The 18,789-nt window shown below is 51.1% G+C and overlaps 1 protein-coding gene across 3 annotated transcripts in view; it reads left to right on the top strand.

The window, feature by feature from the left end:
* XXYLT1 (xyloside xylosyltransferase 1) overlaps window positions 1–18,789 on the top strand; it is a 193,499-nt gene that overhangs the window by 157,910 nt on the left and 16,800 nt on the right. The window contains exons 4-5 of one of the 3 annotated variants that reach the window (XM_054713845.1): window positions 1,347–1,743; window positions 7,608–7,659. In XM_054713845.1, the coding sequence (XP_054569820.1) occupies window positions 1,347–1,743 (397 nt within the window). In that variant the 3' untranslated portion in view covers window positions 7,608–7,659. Of the gene's footprint in view, window positions 1–1,346; window positions 1,744–2,119; window positions 2,845–7,607; window positions 7,660–18,789 lie in introns of those variants that run through there. The other 2 variants (XM_008151637.3, XM_054713844.1) reach the window with 2 other exon arrangements.

Raw genomic sequence — 18,789 nt, 5'->3', positions numbered from 1 at the left:
CCGTTCCTGCCCCTTGCCCACGTCAAAGGGCCCTCCGTCCTTCCTCCAAACCACTGACCCCTCTGCTGAGACCGCACGTCCGGGATGTGGAGCCTGGACTCGCCCCTCCCGCTGCCCACCCTCGCAGCGCACAGGGACTTGAGATTGGGGAGGTAGGAGAACAGAATAGCCAGTGGTCTGACCGTGTCACCCCTGAGTCTGCCCTCGCTTCTCCAGATGGAAGCCTTTGGCTAGAGGAGCTAGCAGGGTCTCCTGGCTCTAACCTCCCCTGAACTGTGGGTCTAGGCTGGATTTCTAAACCTGCCTAGAGGGAAATTGAAATTGAGGTGACAGTCCCTCTAAAGTCAAGGCTGACTTTCGCCTAAAACATGGGTAGGAGTCCTGAGCCGCTTCAAGCCTCCACCCCTCGCCCAACCTGATAGAATTGTCAGGCTTGGGGCCCTAAAGAATGAGGCTGGTTCTAGAGCAGAAATGATTTTGTTTCAGGCTGTGCGTAGCTTCCTACATCTTTACCAGATCAGCACTCAGAATCGTCTCCCCTTCCTTCTCTCTCCTCTCCTTTTCAAGATCACAGACAAAGACAAGAGGGTACAAAGTTCCACCTGCATTGTTACTATCGTAATAAGTGGACTCTGGAGCCAGATGCCTGGGTTCAGCCCCTACTTTATAAAAAAAATATTTTTTTTTATTGATTTCAGAGAGAGGAAGGGAGAGGGAGAGATGAATAGAAATATCGATGATGAGAGAGAATCATTGATCAGCTTCCCCCCTGCACGCCCCCTACTGGGGATAGAGCCCACAACCTGGGCAAGTGCCCTGACCAGGAATCGAACCATGACCTCCTGGTTCATGGGTCGATGCTCAGCCATTGAGCCACACCAGCCGGGCTAGCCCCTGCTTTTGCTGCTTACTAATTGTGTGACTTTGGGCAAGTTACCGAGCCTCCCTGTGCCTCCGTTTCCCAGCTGTGAAGTGCCTGTCGTCTGGCAGAGCACCGGACGCACAGGGTGCGGTGAGGAGGGACAGGCCCATCGGGTGCAGTGCTGCTGCGTCCCGCGTCGATGCAGATGTGAGTGTGAGCAGCGGAGATGCATCCTGTGGAAGTGGAGGATGGTGGGAAGACCTGAGGCTTGGCGTCAAGAGACTGGGTCCAGGTCCCAGCTCGGCCACTTGCCCGTGACAGGGTACAGATTCGGAACCTCAGAGGGCCTCTGTTTTCATCGCTGGAGAACTGGGCTGAAACCCTATCTCCCGCCAGGGTGGTGGTGCAGACCCAGGGGAGCAGTGCTGGCAAACTGCTTCACCCCCACAAACCGGGCTAAGTCTGTTCTCTTTCCCCTTCCCAGGCACACATTCTGGCAGTTCCGCCATGAGAACCCCAAGACCCGGGTTGGGGGCCCGCCGCCCGAGGGGCTCCCTGGCTTCAACAGCGGGGTGATGCTGCTGAACCTGGAGGCCATGCGCCAGTCCCCGCTCTACAGCCGCCTGCTGGAGCCGGCGCAGGTGCAGCAGCTGGCCGACAAGTACCACTTCCGAGGCCACCTCGGGGACCAGGACTTCTTCACCATGATCGGCATGGAGCACCCCGAGCTCTTCCACGTGCTGGACTGCACCTGGAACCGGCAGCTCTGCACCTGGTGGAGGGACCACGGCTACAGTGACGTCTTCGAGGCCTACTTCCGGTGCGAGGGCCACGTCAGGATCTACCACGGGAACTGCAACACCCCTATCCCGGAGGTCTAGGTACATCTCCCCGCCATGCTCTCCGGATCTGGGGGGAGGGGAGGAAGCAGCACCTCTGGAACAGGCCCCCAGGTGGTGAATGAACCCCCTTGAGAGACACTGCGGGGAGGTCCTCTGTGGGCAGGTGCTGCGGCTCTCCCACCCGTGGGCCACTGTCCTGAGGCCACCCAGCGACGGTGCTTGGGGACTTTTCCCTCCGGGGACAGGCATCAGGGGAGGCAAGCACGCAGACATCTTCCCGGGCGCTAGGAAGCCGGTGTTTGAAGAGAAGGAAGGGAAGAAAACCGTGCCCTTTGCCTTCAGCCCCTAGAGAATGGAAATCCTTTTAAGAACAGGTCTTCCTTGGACAAAATATAAATTGATTTTAAATTGACAGGCTTCCATTTTGCGAGAAAGAACAAACAGAACTTCTGCAGCTCCCAGGGAGCTCTGAGCCAGTGAGCCAGAGCTGGCCCGGATTTTAAGCATTCACACGAAGGCGACCTCCCACGTGTGCCCCCCGGAGGCTGCGCTCACGCCCGGGATGCTCACGTTGCCTGCGGCAGGTGTAAAGACCGCCACCTCTTTGGGGAGGGCCTTCAGTGCCAGCGGCGGCCCACATCCCAAAGCTGGTCTCGTTACACAGCCTTCACAGCTCTCTCCTCCCAGCTGCGTCACAGACCGCTGTATCAGCTCCAGGGGACGAGACTGTGCTCAGAAATCAAATCTGGCATCAAAGAACGGAGGTCGGCCACCCCCAAGGGCATGCAGTGGGGTGGTCTGGGCCGGGAAGACTCATTCCAACCAGGAGCCCAGCCGTGCTCGCGTGTGACCATGTGGCTCAGACGGGCTGGTGCTCTGAGGCCTGTAAGCATTCCAGTCTCTGTTTAAAAAATCCTCCCCCGGACTTTCTCACTGCACCTTCGAAGGATTCAGGCTGTTTTTAAAGTCCTTCTTTTAGTGAGTTCGAGCTGCACACAGGAAGCTCCTCGGGGTCCATTGCGTAGCGTCCAGCTGAAGTCCTTGGGGAAGAAATGTTGCTGGATTTTCATCTTGTTTTTCATTTACTTTTTTATGTCCTTTCATCATGAGTGAGAATAGCTAATAAATAATCTCCAGGAACCCAGTGATTTATGTTGTTGGTGCTGTGCTCACCGTTTTCCGTTACACGAAGGTCCTGTATCGAAATCGAGAGTAATCAGTGTGGCTCAGACTCCCTCTCCGCAGGACTGAGCTGAGTGAGAGGTCCCTGAGGGCTAAGGGAGAGCATGTCGGAGCGGGCGGGAGGGCGGTAGTGTTACATCGAGAATCATTTTATTCTGGGTGTTGGCAGGCCCTTCTGCTCCTGGGAGCAAAAACAACTGCATCCTTTCTCATTCTCCTTCCCCCAAACTATCCCTTGACATCATCCCCTGACGAAATGGAGCACATTTCTCTCCTAACTCAGCTCCGACAGAATCGGTCTGTTCCCTTAGGTACGTGGCTTCCTATTTATAGCTTTCAGTCATTGAATGCCTGCTGTGTACCAAGCATTGCATTGGGGATTTATATACACCATCAATAATACTCATGAGTACCTCATGAAGGTAATTAAAATTCTAAATTTACTGTAAGAAAATAATGAGCAATGTGGACAGAGAGTCATTGTCACAGCTTTTTTCTGTAATAGAAAAAATTGGGACCAACTTAAAATGTTGACTAGGGAGGAGATAAATAATGTATGTTACATCCATATAATGCTTAGGCATTAAAAAGCATATTTTTAAAGAGCATTTAAATGTACTGGAAAATGTTTACAATATGCTATTAAGTAAAGAATAGAAAATATAGATGATATGTATAGTATGTTCCTAATTTTATTTTAAAAATCACATGTGTGTATGTGTGTATATATAAAAAGAGAGCCTATTCTGCTTTGCTTTATTAGTTAAACTCTTAAAAAACCACGTGTTTCAAATACCATATTTTTTAAAAACCCCAATTATTTCAGTGGGGAAAAAAAAGTGGATAAAATGCTAGAGCATTAGACTCACAATAACAAAGGTATTTTCCCTGAAATAATTTAAATAATTAAAGTGTTTCTATAGCTCCGAGTGTCTTTTATTGCAAGGGAAAAACAATGGGCTAGTTGATCTAAGTGGGCAAAAGCCAAATAAATTCTCCGTATTTATTTTTGACATCACCAACTCAGGAGATGTCCCCTCCTCTGTCGCCAGTGGGCTTGACCTTACAACTTCACGGTAAGCAACACAGTAACCCCACAGGAAACCCATTCCGACCAGCAAAGCCACCGTGTGCGCCCGTGCTTTCACGCGCAGCCTTCCGGCAGATCCCGGCAGGCTGGTTCCTGATCGGATCCTGTTACAGGCAGGGCAGCACACCCGTATTCACTGTGCTGTGTTTAATTTGCCTCATAAAAACGTCACTGTAGAGCATAGGCCTGTAGCAGCCAGAAGAGAGAACATTTCTGGGGAGTGGGATTAAGGTGCTTTTTATCTTCATCTGTATTTACCAGTACTTCTATATTTCCTAGAGTGAATATTAATTGCTTTAATAAAAAATACATAAAATTTTAGTTACCCACCTTCCCTCCAATTACAGGTAAGTATCAGCCTGGCCACTTTACAGCTCGCGGTTGGCATGGTTACCACCACCCATGAGAAAACATAATCCCGGCTAAGTAGGCTCTGGGTTTCCAGCCTTCCCTATGGATGGCCCCATTCTCTAAGTACAAGTGACCTATAATAGCATTTCCAGACTCTGCTCTCACTTCTGAGACCATCGTCTTTTGTGTGTATACAAATAATGATGGCCTTTGGAGAGCTCATGGCGTGTGGATGGGATTCATTCTTGAATATGTGTCAAAACCAAACCACAGCATCCCCTGCAGTAGCATCTCATCAAGCCAGGAGTGGCGTGCTGGCTCAGCGGGCCCCCAGCCCAGCGTGCCAGGCGTTTGTGGGTCAAGGGAGCAAGTGCAGCTGTGACTCAGCATCTGCTTAAATGAAAGGCCAAACTTCTGCTCATTCTAACACCCCTTGGCCTCCTGGCTGACCTCAGCAGGGGAGGCCCAGAGACTGGGCTGAATATGGCAGGACCAGCAGAGTTTCCTGAGAAGGCAAGGTGGTGTGGTAGAGAGACCCTCGCACCTAAGACAGAGGCCTGGCTTTGAGTTCACCTTCTGTCCTCACTACTTGGACAACCTTGGTCAAGCAGGGTCACCTCTTGCCCCATTTGTAGACATTAATAAGGACTCCCTCAAAGGAGTGTTGGAAACTTCCCAGAAAACAGTGTAAGGGCATGTAAGGGCATGGGAATTTAATGGGGTAACATAGGTTAATAACATTATGTAAGTTTAAAGTGTACATTCTCTAATACATCACCGTATACTCTGTTGTGTGCTCACCACCCAAAGTCTAGTCTCCTTCCATCACCACATATCTGACCCCCTTTACTCTCTTCATCCCCCACCCCTCGCCCCCATCCCTTCCCCTCTGGTAACCACCATACTGCTGCCTGTGTCTAGGAGTTTGTTTAAAACATTCTTTTAAAGTAATAAATGACAGCCATTTGGGCGCATTCAGCTGTTGGTGGCATCTCCCTGAGCCCAGGCAACTGCGTGTAGGCTGCCCTGCTGTGTGGTTATCGGCACATGGACCTCGCCATCTACCTGGGTTGTGAGCCCCTGGAGGACGGAGACCTTGCAGTGTCCCCTCGGCATGGCCCCCAGCTCTTGCTCAGGCCTGACACCTTTCAGGCGAGGGGAGCGGTGTTCCCTGGGTGCTCACGCTAGTCTGCTGTTTGATATGGGATGTGGGTGAAGCCAGAGGCCCCAACACTTCCCTCCCACCTTTTCTCTCCCCTTCCTGCTCACCATTATTTTTAACCTCAGGCATAGAGGGTTGAGTACCTCCTCCTCCTCAATCCATGACCTACCCACCCCTGCTCCACATTAGGCCCCTCTCGCATTTTATTTATTCACTAGAGGCCTGGTGCACGAAATGCGTGCACGGGTAGGGTCCCTAGGCCTGGCCAGTGAACAGGGCCCATCTGTGGGGTAACTGGTGGGGCGATTGGGGGTCCCTGCTTGCACCCGCCTTGGCTGGCCTGGCGCCGCCTACTCACCAGCCCTGCCCACTGCTGCCAGTGGGGGCCTGCAGGCTGGGGGCAGCTCCTGCGTTGAGTATCTGCTCCCTGGTGGTCAGTGTGCGTCATAGTGACCAGTCGTTCCACCAGTGGTTTGGCCGTTTAGTCGATTTGCATATTAGGGTTTTATATAGATAGATTCCCATTCACCACCATATTCCACTCCCATCCCCCAATGCACAGTCATTCTAATCTGCTTGCTTGTTAACTTTCTGTGTTCTTTCAAAATGGGATTGTGTTTGTATGTGTTTTAGTTGGGGTAACTCTTAGAGTTTCTCATGTTCTTTCATTCAGCGCTGTGTTGCTAAGGTCCCTCCCCGTGATTGTTGCTGCTGCCCTTACTCTGTGGTGTGCTCCTGCCACAGTCTGCCTGCCCTCACCCACCCTGATGGAAACACACATAACCTGCCACCCACCTAATCACCCTACCCCCTCCCCTCCAAGTGACCCTGCCATGGACAGCCTTGCCCTGGGTCCCTGTGGACCTGCTCAGAAATTCCTTGTGTTGTTAATCCAGGAATTAAACTGCTGGGTGTAAGACATTCCGATGCCTGCATTTCTACCTAAGTGGTGCCAGTTGCTTCTCAGGGCGGGCGGTCGCCCTCTCCCCACTTTCACCGGCATGAGCCCTCACTTTCTCTGCATGACTGTGCTCAGGTTCACACGTGTCTGTGCATTGACACACATGTGGTCCTAGGATCATTATGGAGTCCTCCAGAACGTGTGGGCAGAGTTAGAGCTGCCCTGTGTGTGGAATCACGTTGCCTTGGAAAGAGGCTGGGCCCTGGGTTCTGGTCCTGACCTCACTGTATGACCTTGGCCCAGTTCTATGAAAATGGGAGAGTTCTGGTCCCTGGCCTTGCCGCCCTGGGACGGCTGTGATAGTGGGAAAGATAACTCACAGGAAAGGACTTCCAAGGCCCTAGACACACCCTTGCTCCCACGCACTGCCGCCCGCCCCGGTGCCACAGGCGCTGTCAGGCGGGTGCTCCCAGCTTCCTCCACGGAAGCTCTGCCACCAGCCCCAGCCCTGCCCAGGGGCGTGTCCTAGCCATCTGGCCCCACACCCGAGCTGCCCCAAGGGTAGAACCCCACGTTTCCCCATTAGGGCAGCCTGCCCTCTCTCAGGAAGGCCTCCTCTCTCTCACCCAGGCCGCCAGCCCTCTGACTGTCATCCAGCCAGGGCCTGGCACTCTCCAGAGCACAGAACGCCTTTACACAAGGCGCAAGGCCATAACCGAGTTTCTGCAGAATGTCCGTGCTCGCAGGGCATGCTGTCAGCGGCGTAGCAATCTGTTCGAGCAGCAGTCCGAGCCGGAAAGTGGCAGAAATGCCAATAACCTCCCAAGGCTAAGGAACACGCTTTGAAACATGTGAGTCCTTGCTCACAGCCATGGGCAGGCAGCTTCCTGGCAAACTTGGGTCCACCTCATCCTGCGCCACCTTTCAGGAGAACCAACCTTGCCTCTAAGCCTGAAGCCATGACAACCCTCCCTCCGGGCATCCTTTCTGGCTGTCTCTGTGGTCGCTCCCCACCTGCCTGCCTTCCCTGGCCCAGGAGGGAGGAGCGCCAGGGCCTGCTCCCAGGAGAGCCGGAGTGAGGCTTCCAGAGCCTGCGGGCACGTGGAGGTGGGAGGAAGTGTAAGAGATGGTGACCGTGTGGCCGGGGTTATGGATGGGACCACCTTTACTCTTTCTCAAGAAAGACAAACACAGACTGGCCTTGCTCTTTTACTAAGTTTGACTGCAGGGCTGCAGGCCGTTCGCTGGATGCCACAGAAAGCTGAGGCTGGAGGGGCCAGGGGTTTGCTGCGCAGACAACACTGCAGGCCTTCGGCCTCGTCCGTCATCCGGCGCCTGTGGTCTGTGCGCTGTGAAGGCAGGACCTCTGGCCCCGTGTGCTCCCAGCACCTGACGGCGCCTGGCACGCGGGGGTCTCATGACATCTTTGTGGTTCGACTGCACGAATACAGGGGTCCCCTTATCCATGGGGGATGCCTCCCAAGACCCCCGGTGGATGCTGAAACCACAGATAGTACCGAACCCTATGTATGTTATGCTTTTTTCCTGTATGTACATACCTATGATAAAGTTTAATTTACAAATTAGGCACAGTAAGAGGTTAACAATAATAACCAGTAATAAAATAGAACAAATAGAACAATATACAGTAATAAAAGTTATGTGAATGTGGTCTCTCTCACTCACTCTCTCTCTCTCTCTCTCTCTCTCAAAATATCTTACTGTATTGTCCGTACAGCATGGATATGCTGGACAAAGGGATGATTCACATCCCGGGCAGATCCGTGAAAGATTTCATCATCCTACTCAGAGTGGTGCACAATTTAAAGCTTATGAATTGTTTATTTCTGGAACTTTCCATTTAATATTTTCAGAAACCTTGGAAAGTGAAACTGCAGCAAAGGGAGGCCTACTGTACACCATGCTGTTGGGACTATTGTAAGTGAAAACCGTGCCCGCGCCTTCCATAGAGAAGTGGTACCAGTGGATTGGGGGAGCAAAAGGGAGGAGTGGAGACAGGCCAAGAGGTACCCCCCCACACACACACAGCACCCCGTAAGGGCCACCGGAGAAGGGCGGGAGAGCACTGGGCAAAGAGGAGGACTTCGCATCAGGAGACAATGGGTGGAGGCAGGAATGCTCCCCGTGTCCCCATTAATGACTGCCCTGTGTTCACGTTCGTCCTCTCATCAAGCTCAGTGAATTCCTGGGACCTGAAAAGATTTACTCTCTGTACCCGAGAGGTGGAGTTATTGCCCTACGCTTGCCTCACTTGCAATTGTTTTGCCCATAAAATTCCCAGAGGATTCCCTCAAAGGTCCTGTCTGCCCTGTGGGACTGAGGTGGATGATCCTGAAGTGCAGGTAGAGTGGGAAAGAGATGCTGAGAGGTAGTGAGCTCCACGCCACTGGAGGTATGCCAGCAGGGACCGTGCAACCTCTGTGAGAGGACACGAGATGAAAGCTGAGCAACAGGTAGAAGCTCAGATGGCCTGACCCTGATGACTGAGATTCTGGGTTTCCGAGCCCATTCGCTGCCCTTGTCTCCACAGCTGATGCCGCTGGAAAAGATTCACTCTCTGTCCCTGAGCGTTTTCAGGTTCCAGAGGCTCTGCCTCCTGCTGGGAGGGAGACTCCTCTGTAAGCAAGTGCAGGGTTATCCCCCTTCCGTGAGACAATCTCTGTTTCCTGTAAGAAGTCCTACAGAGGCCACCCTGAGTGCCCTCCGGGCAGGAGGACACAGGGAGGGAGACGGCTTGGGGAGGGGCACCGGGCGGGGTCTGGCTGGAAAGGAGGCAGGAAGTGGCTGACGGGAGCCACGCTGCTGTAGAGACTTGGTTCCCGTGCTGGTCCGTTCCCAGCTCAAACCACACACAAGGGCCAAACCCTGAGGCGGGAGGGGATTGACAAAAGGAGCATTAGAAAGCAAAAGACAACATCTTTGTAAAAATAAAAAATAAATTGTCGCTGACATTTAAAAAAAGAAGGGTAATGACCTTAGCCAAATGGAGAAGGGACTGTCCTGACCCCACTAAGACACTGGCCAGTGCCAGGGGTGCTTGCCGTGCTTCCTTCTTCTTTAAAAGAGAAGGGAAAGGTCACCAGTAAATACCGCAGCTCTTGACTACACTTGAGTGCATGCAGTCCGCCAAGTCCTTGGTCACCTGTGACCCCGCGTTGGCCTGCGCCCTCCCTGGGTTCAGCTTGCAGCGCCTGGGCTGCCTGACTCCCTGCGGGCCTCAGGTTTGGGGTGTTTAACGGCTATAGACACGCTCCCCAGCTGCTTCTCGCTGTACAGATGGCGGTGTGCTCTTCCACTCTGAAATAAGGGTGTTAAACCCAGTTATCCTCATCCCTCCTCAGTCCTCCTCTCACTTCAGTTCCTCTCGGGGTAAGTGGGGGCGGGGGTAAGGGAAGCAGTGAAACGGGATCGATGCTGTACGCGTTTGGAGGACTTCTCGGTTCATAAACAAGCACTCCTGAGGGTCTTCTCTTTTCTTTCCCCACCTCAATTCGGCTTAGCAGTGCGTGTGCACCCCGCCCCCTTGAAAGGAAAGGAAAGGGTTATTATTCCCATTGCACATATAGGGTAAACTGAGGCTCAGAGAGATGACGTTATTGGCTTAAGCTTGCCTAACTTGCAAATGGTAGAACTGGTACTATAGCAAAGAGCTTCTGGCTGCAACTATTCCATCATTCAACAAGTCTTAACTGGGCTCCCACTGTGTACCAAGCACTGTTCTAGGCACTGAGATGCAGCAGTGGACAAATGAATAAGCAAGATCTTCTTACACAGCAGCCGGGGTGTGTGAGAGCCCTTGGGTAGGCGGTTCCTGGAGTGGGAGGGGCTACTTTAGAATGAATGGCAGGGAAGGTCTCTAAGCGGGTGACCTTTGAGCGAGGAACTGAACGATGAGAAGGAGGCAGCCGTGTGAAATCTGGGGGAAGAGGATTTCAGGCAGAGGGAACAGCAAGAGCAAAGGCACCAGGAGAGGAAAAGGCTGGACTCTTAGGACTGTGGGAAGGCCAGTGTGGCTGAGGACAAAGGGGAGGGGGAGGGAGGAGGTGGGAGGAGGGACCACATCATGCAGGGTTCCATCCGCCACAGGAAGGAGTTGAGGCCTTATCCTAAGTGTGGTGGAGAATGTGAAGCAGGGGAGTGACATGATCTGGTCATTGTTGGTGTAGAGTGTGAGGAGGAAGACCAGTAGGAGGTGATATAATGATTTAGGCAAAAGGTGATGGTGGCTTGGGCTGGTGACTGATTAAGGTGCAACGAGAAGTGAAAAAGCAGGGTATATTTTATTTTTTAAATATATATTTATTGTTTTCAGAGAGGAAGGGAGAGGGAGAGAGAAATAGGAACATCAATGATGAGAGAGAATCATTGATCCATTGCCTCCTGCATGCTCCCTACTGAGGATCAAGCCTGAAACCTGGGCATGTTCCCTTGAACAGAATCGAACCCGGGCCGATGCTCTATCCACTGAGCCAAACCAGCTAGGGCAAAGCAGGATATATTTTAAAGGGAGAGCATCCAGGCCTTGCTGAAGATAGGGCTGGAGGAGGCTGGAGACGAGTAAAAGAAGGAGATCAAGGCTCTCTCCTATGTTTTTGGCTCAAGTAATTTGGTGGGTGCCTTTATTAAGATGGAGAAGACTTGGAGAGAAGCAATGTTTTTAGAGAAGTGGAATAAATCATGTCCTGTTGATGACAAATTAGAGATGTCTATTAGACGGCCAGGTCTAGATCTCAAACATGCTGTTGGAGTTGAAGGGAGAGGTGGGTTTTGGGCTATCGATCTGAGAGTCACATTTATGGTTTCAAGATGGCTAAGTGAGGACATATTGCCTCCCCTTCTTCTCTTGAAAATCACCCCCAAACCGAAAGAGAACAAAAATGGAAAATAGCCCTAGCCGGTTTGGCTCAGTGGATAGAGTGTTGGCCTATGTACTGAAGGGTCCCAGGTTTGATTCCGGTCAAAGGCATATGCCTGGGTTGTGGGCTCGATCCCCAGTAGGGGGCGTGCAGGAGGCAGCGGATCAATGATGCTCTCTCATCATTGGTGTTTCTATCATCTCTCTCTCCCTCTCTGAAATCAATAAAACATTTTTTAAAAAAATGGAAAGTAAAACTCCGGGTCTGATGAAGTGAGGAGATAGATGTCTCTAACCCACACCACAGCATGTGAAGATGGGAGGAAGAGAGAGGAATGGCAAATGATTCGGCAGAGAGGAGAGAGCCCCAGTCAAATGGCTGTAGGCAGAGGGGGTGGCGGGAAGGGAGCTGTCCACTTTGCAGGACCCCTGTGCGGAGCAGGAGTGGGGGCACTCAATAGGAGAGGGGAGAGGGAGGCCAGGGAAATGGGGACTGAAAACAGGGAGGGGACTTTGAAAATCTGTGTAAGGAGAAGCAGTCCCCACCAGATCACACCAATGAGTACCCTTTCCCAGTCCTGCAGGGGCCTGGAACTCTTTTTATTCTCTGGATAAAACGAACCAGGAAGGCCTGAGAGTGGGGAGGGCAGTGATGAGGCTCTGACCAAAAAGAACAGACTAAGCACGAATTTGCAAGGCGAGAGGTGGTCCTGCCCCAGCCTCCTCCCTGTGGGCTCCAAACCCGCAGCCACGCTTCTTTCCTGGGGCCGGCATTTGGAGGAGGGACCTGCTATTCTCTGGAGAAGCTGAACTGCCCAGAAATCCCTGGGACTACTGACATTTGGGGGTCCTCAAGGAAAATACCACGGACCACCTGATCACCCCACCGGGAAGCTCACCAGTCTCTGATTTTCGGTAGCATTTGGACACAAAGTTACAGCCAAGTTTCCTCAAATACGTGAGGAAAGACTCCCCAACAAAAGTCAGAGATCAAAACAATCAGAAGAAGGCACCCAAGAGAAGCAGATGTAATACCCAGAGATGAAATTGTCAAAATAAATTATAATACCCCCGGGAAGATGAGATGGTACTGCATCCACGAAACACAAATTAAAGCCATGAAAAAGGGACAGCCAGAGATCATAAAATGTTCTTAGAAATTACAAATGATAGCTGAAATAAAAATGTAACACCGGGGTTGGGTGATAAATTTGGGGAAAGCTCCAGAAAGGAGAGGAAAAAAGAGAAAGGCGGAAAACAGGAAAGAAAAGGTTTTTAAAAATCAGGCCATTTCAAAAGGTCCAATAGTTCTAGAAAGAGAAACCAGAGGAAGTACAGGGAGGGTGTAACCAAAGGATACTATAAGAAACATAACAAAAGATAAGCACTAATATACGTTCAGCTCTCAGAACTGGAGGACATAGTGCCTGGTCCGATGAATGCAAGGCCCATATCCCTGCAATCAACATGAAATTGAAGGACGACAGAGGTAAAGAGAAAACCTTAACTACGTCCAGTCAAGTGTGAGGATAAAAGAGAGACCTTGTCAGACACACACAATCTCAGAACATGTGGCCCCATGCCTCTTGTGTCTGGAAGCTTTTGGAGGAAAATCACAGGGAAGGAGTGAACCAAGAAAGGACACTGCAGGGGATCCAGGCCGCGGGGGAAGGGAGGTCTGATCAGACCCAGGCTGCCGGGATGCCGGCCCCGAGGCGAGCCTGGAGAACAGCATTCCGCTGGGAGCAGGAGCTCAGAGGGGCCCGGGGAGAAAATGGAACAGATAAAGCTAGTGACACATTTGACCAAAAAATTACATTGTCAGGCCTTAGGGGGTGTAGGAAGATCTAACCACACAGTAAAAGAAAACGATAGCTTTTTTCCTGTAGTGAGTCATTTTCATTTGATTGAAGAAGACACATTTACTTGGCCCATCGGTGAGTAATACTATAATATTCATATCAATAAAATGCTACTACAGATTTAAAAACTTCAAATGTAAGGAGGGAGGGAAAGGGCTGTAAAATATCTGAAATCATTATTTACTATATTAAGAAAGAGAATATATAAAATGGAGCATCAGTGGCTAGCAAGATGTGCATAATGTTTAGAAATATGGAGGTAATCCCTGGAGGGAAAGGACAGGTGTGGAAGAGACTGTTTCTGAAGAAATATGAGGAAGGGGAGAGAAGGGACCGCTGGCTTTTAAAAAATAGGCTTGTAGCGCTGTTAGACTTTTATAAAAACGTCTCATGCAACGCCTTGACAACATAAGGCACCACTGGCAAATAGAGGGTATTTAATGTCTCAGGACTGATTGAGGTCCATAGGAAGAGTGTAAATATCGACTGTAAATTAGCGGCATCAGACTGGTCTCCCCAATATAGATTTAAAAGGTTTGGCTGTCACATCACTTGCGATCACCTGTTACTGCCGCCCCCAGGGGAGAACAGCTTTCGCCTCTGTGCCCAGATGTCCTTTGCTGGGCTGGCTCCTACCAGCTTGCAGGAACTGGATGCTGATGTCAGGCATTTTGCTACCTGGTTGTTAAATGCAATCGTCCTTCAAAACTATATAAACTTTCTTTTTTAAAAAAATATATTTTTATTGATTTTTTTTTACAGAGAGGAAGGGAGAGGGATAGAGAGCTAGAAACATCGATGAGAGAGAAACATCAATCAGCTGCCTCTTGCACACCCCCTACTGGGGATGTGCCCACAACCAAGGCACATGCCCTTGACCGGAATCGAACCTGGGACCTTTGAGTCCGCAGGCCGACGCTCTATCCACTGAGCCAAACCGGTTTCGGCTAAAACTATATAAACTTTCAATTGCATAAATTATCTAAGTACAAAAATAACAAATACTCAAAATTCATCACTTCCTAATCATTTTACGACATTTTGTAATTATCTATGTTCTGAGTGTATCTGTATCTGTATGGTGGAAATACTATCTAAAAGCATATACTGTGCATCTTTTCCCAAGTCTGCATAGATGGCATCATTTTGGTAGCTTGAATTCAATCATGGTGGGAATATTTACACCACAGAAATTGGCTAACGCCACAAATCAGGGCTTCTCTCCCCAGATCGCCATTGGTTAAACATATACCAGCTTACCCAATTCTTTGCATTTTTTTCTTGGATATATGGATGGATGGATGGATGGATGGATGGATGGATGGATGGATGGGCAGATGGCTGGTTGGTTGGTTATGTGGATGGATGGATGGATGGATGGATGGATGGATGGATGGATGGATAATTAGCTGTATGTTTGCAATCCCCCTCCTTTCCTGACAGTTCCAGGAGCCTAAAAGCTGTGTTATCAGTGTGTGAACAGCAGAGCAGTATGAGGAAGCCTGACTCCAGCCTGCACTGGGGTTGGCTGGGCCAGCTGAGGAGGGCAGCAAGGAGCGGCAAAGGGTCCATCCAGCAGCCTAGGAGTTCGTGCTGTCCCAGAGGCCCTGCTTATGTCAAAGAGATGGGCAGGCAGGTCCCGACATGGAACCGGACAACCTCCCCACTCACACAATGGAATACCACTCAGTTGTAAAAAAGAAGGGACTCTTACCTTTTGTGACAGCATGGGTAGACCTGGAGAATATTATTCTAAGCGAAATAAGCCAGTCAGAGAAAGACAAATACCGTATAATTTCACTTATATGTGGAATCTAATGAACAAGATAAATGAATAAACAAAATAGAAACAGACAACAGACTGACAGCTATCAGAGGGGAGGTGGTGTAGAGGAGCTGGCTAAAAAAGGTAGAGGGGTTAAGCACAAACAAAAACCAGCAGACACAGACTATAGTATGGTGATTATCCGAGGAAAAGGGGGTGGGGGAAGGTGGAGGAGGGTAAATGGTGATGGAAGGAGACTTGACTTTGGGCGGTGAACAGATGATGTATTATAGAATTGTACACTTGAAACCTTTATAATTTTATTAACCAATGTCACCCCCAATAAATTCAATAAAAAATTAAAAAATAGTAATGCTGGCCTGCATCTCCTGACCCACATCTGTGAGGTCCAGTATCTCCAAGACTTCTGCCAATTCCCAGGCTGGCATTGTCACGGGTGCCAGTGTGAGGCCTTCTCCTTGAACTCACCACCTCCCTCGCCTCCACCTCCTGGGCCAGCTGTTGTGTAGAAGAATCACAATCCTGATTCTTCAGATTAGATTCCCGTTGAGATTTGGGTGATGTGCTGATGTGTTCTCACCTTGGCGTCACCCCGGGAGGCAGGTGGTGGGAGCTGGTTTCACTGTGGGTGATGCTGGTTTTAATAGCTTGGCTAAGGTGGATCAGCCAAAGCTCTCCCACAGAAAGGTATCCTTCCCCCTTTGTAAATAATAATCAATCTGTGGGTGATACTTGGGGACTGTGTGCATATCCTGCTCACCAATAGCCTTGCACCCAGTGGTTTTAGCATCCGATGATTTGCCAGCATCAGTTATTATCTCAGTGTGTGCCAGATGGTGATTTGCTAATTCTAATTCCTCCCGGATTTATCAGGGGGCAGGCATTCCACTGTAAGAACAGCGGCTCTAAACCCTGCGTATTTGAATAACCTAGGAACTTCTAAAACTGATCAGGGACCCCTCCCCAAATCCTGATTTGCTTGGTGCGGGCGGAGCTTCAGCATCAGTGTCTGTTTTAAGCTCCCAGGTTGTGTATAGTCAGGGCTGGGAACTTGCTCTGGGTCCTGGGGAGCCCTGAGAGGGTTGGATGCAGAGCAGTGAGGACGCCATTGGAGTTTCTGAAAGTCCCTCTGGCTGCCGAGGAAATGACATTTCCAAGCGGGGCAGGGCTGGGGCAGGGAGCTCAGCGCAGTGAGAATGTTGTGGCACTAATCCTGCTAAACACCATGAAGGGGAAATCTAAGGAATAAAGGTCACGTTCAAAGGCATTTATTTGATGCTTGTAGTGCTAGTTTTGGGCTGAAATTAATAAAAAACGAATGAACAATCTCTTTCATATATGTGGCATGACCCAGTGTTGCAAGCTTCATCACACCCCTCAGAACTCACACGTATAAACTGTGGGAGAGCAGAGAAGGACTGGGGCAGGGGAGGGCCAGGGGAGCGCCCCCACCACATTACCCCCCAGTTCCCTTAGAGCTGAGCAGCCCCTCATTTGGGAAGTACTTGGTTAAGACACAAGAGGGGGTAATATGCCTTTTGACTTATGATCCTCATTAGTTTTGAGATGACTCATTGTGGAGGCTTTAGTCGGCTCTTTATTGAAATGATACACATATATCTACCAAGGATGGTGGGCAGGTAGGAGCCCCGAGGGACCATGGGCATGGGGAGAGCATACACCACTCAGTGCCTGAGCAGAGTGTGGCCAGACAAGGTGTCGGCCGCCGGGGCCGAGCCCATCACCCCGCAGACTCCAGGGCAGCTCAGGAGGCCCACCTGGGTGACAGGGTCTGGCTGGCACTTCTTTAGAGAATGGGACTGAAGCATTCCCCACTAGCAGGTTTCTTTTATTTAAAAAAAAAAATACATATTATTGATTTTTTTACAGAGAGGAAGGGAGATGGATAGAGAGTTAGAAACATCGATGAGAGAGAAACATCGATCAGCTGCCTCCTGCACAACTCCCTACTGGGGATGTGCCCGCAACCAAGGTACATGCCCTTGACCGGAATCGAACCTGGGACCCTTCAGCCCGCAGGCCGACGCTCTATCCACTGAGCCAAACCGGTTAGGGCCACTAGCAGGTTTCTTAAAGGGCTGCAGCTAGGGCTGCAGCTACAGCCACGGGAGCGCTGACCCTGGGGTTGTCTCATGGCCCTGCCCTGGGCTCAGCAAAGCCCTCAGGGCCAGGCCAGGCCAAGAGCACCACTGAGCGGCTGCAGGGCCCTGCTCACCCTCCCAGCTGCCTGCTGTCTGCCCCTCAGGGCCTGCCACCAAGGCCCACAGCCCGTGACCACAGGCACTCTGCAGAGTCCTCTCGCCCAGCCCCCCACACCCGTAGCCACCTCATTCTATCAGGAAGCCACGTTGACTTCTTCCTCTCAAACCCCAGAAGCCAGGCACGTGGGTCATGCCCTGGGGAGCACCCGATAGCCAGAGATCTGGGGCAGGTCAGCAATTATGTGCCACACAGTGAGAGGGTCATGCGAGGTGCAGACAGTCCCGGATATTGGAGAAGCCTGGGGGCGGGCAGGGAGATGATGACAGATCCTTGGGAAAGTGGCATCTGAGGAGGGCCTCAAGGTGATAGTTAGGACTTTCTGGGGCGGGTCAGGGCACTTCAGGGAAGCCTGGAATTACCTGGGAACTTTGAGCCCTTGTCAACAGGAGGATGCCAGAGAGCGGTCCGAATTCCCAGGTTACGTCTGTGCATGGGCGTGCGAGCCTGGTGCAGACAATGCCCTTTCTCCATTGTTAACATGCAGAAGTGACTGAAGTCCTGGTTTTGCTACTGCCTTCTCCGTGTGCCCGTGGGCAAGTCCCCTCCCCTCTGTGGGCCTCGGTGTCCTCACTTTCTGCTAGGCCCTTCAGGCTGCAGAACTCCATGGCCCTGGGGTTATTTGTGGGAACCAGGCTCCCATTCAAAGGGCAGAGCTGGCTTGGGCTCAGTGTATTACTATCCTCTCCTCTCCCCTGTGGCCTGATTTTTGGGGACAGCAGGGAACCCCATGTTTTTGCAGGCTGGTGAGCAGAGGAGGTTAACCACTCTCTTCAGATTTATCCACTGCAAGGTCCCCCCGCAATGAATTGCAGGCAACGGGAGGTGGGAATCTGTACTATAGCTTTGGTGCTGTGTGACCTTGGGCAAGTCACTTCATCTCTCTGGGCTTCAGGTTCCGCATCTGTTGACAGAGGGCACTGTAGCATCGTGATTGAGGTCAGGCTTTAAAGGGACAATGCCTGCCTTGGTCCTCAAAGAATTGTTGGGCAGATCGAACTTGATGGCCGTTGAATCCAGTGAAGAGCCGGCGGTTGAATGTGGGGAATGAGGTCAGTTATTTCCATCAGGAGGTCGAGTCCTCAGGCCCGCCCCTCCCCGCAGGAGCATAGCAAATCTGGGGCAGTGGTTTTTCCTCAGAGCCGGGTGGTGAGGTTTCATTTGATTTCTCCTTCAGCTCTCCATCCCCATCAAAAGAAGACATTTCCTGCCCCTCAAGCTTGAGGGAATGCTGTGAGATTCGGTGAAGTACCTTAATCCTTGAAAAAACAGGCTGGCTATGAAACCAGCTCCTTCCTTTCCCTTCCTGAGGCTCCCTGTGTCCCCATCCCAAAGGGAAAGCTGGGTGGGAATGTTTGCTGAGCCCCAGCTTCAGCGGCCCCTCCTGTGTAGGGTCCCCTGCACACTCTTCTCTTGCAGCTGCAGCTCTGGGTCCCTCGCACTTCGCTGCAGAGTCTCTGGACACACACTGCCCACCTGGCCCGCGGGCCCTCTGCAGGCCAAGGGTTCCCCTGAAAGGACCAAGCTCTTTCCTTCCCTGGTAGTTTTTCTCCCTTATTGGAGACTGTCAGGCAGAGAAATGCAGTTTAGAAGAA

The sequence above is a fragment of the Eptesicus fuscus genome, chromosome 3, assembly GCF_027574615.1.
Source record: "Eptesicus fuscus isolate TK198812 chromosome 3, DD_ASM_mEF_20220401, whole genome shotgun sequence".
Lineage (NCBI taxonomy): Eukaryota > Metazoa > Chordata > Mammalia > Chiroptera > Vespertilionidae > Eptesicus > Eptesicus fuscus.
The sequence above is the reverse complement of the archived record's forward strand: the minus strand, read 5'-3'. Positions and strand labels throughout refer to the sequence as shown.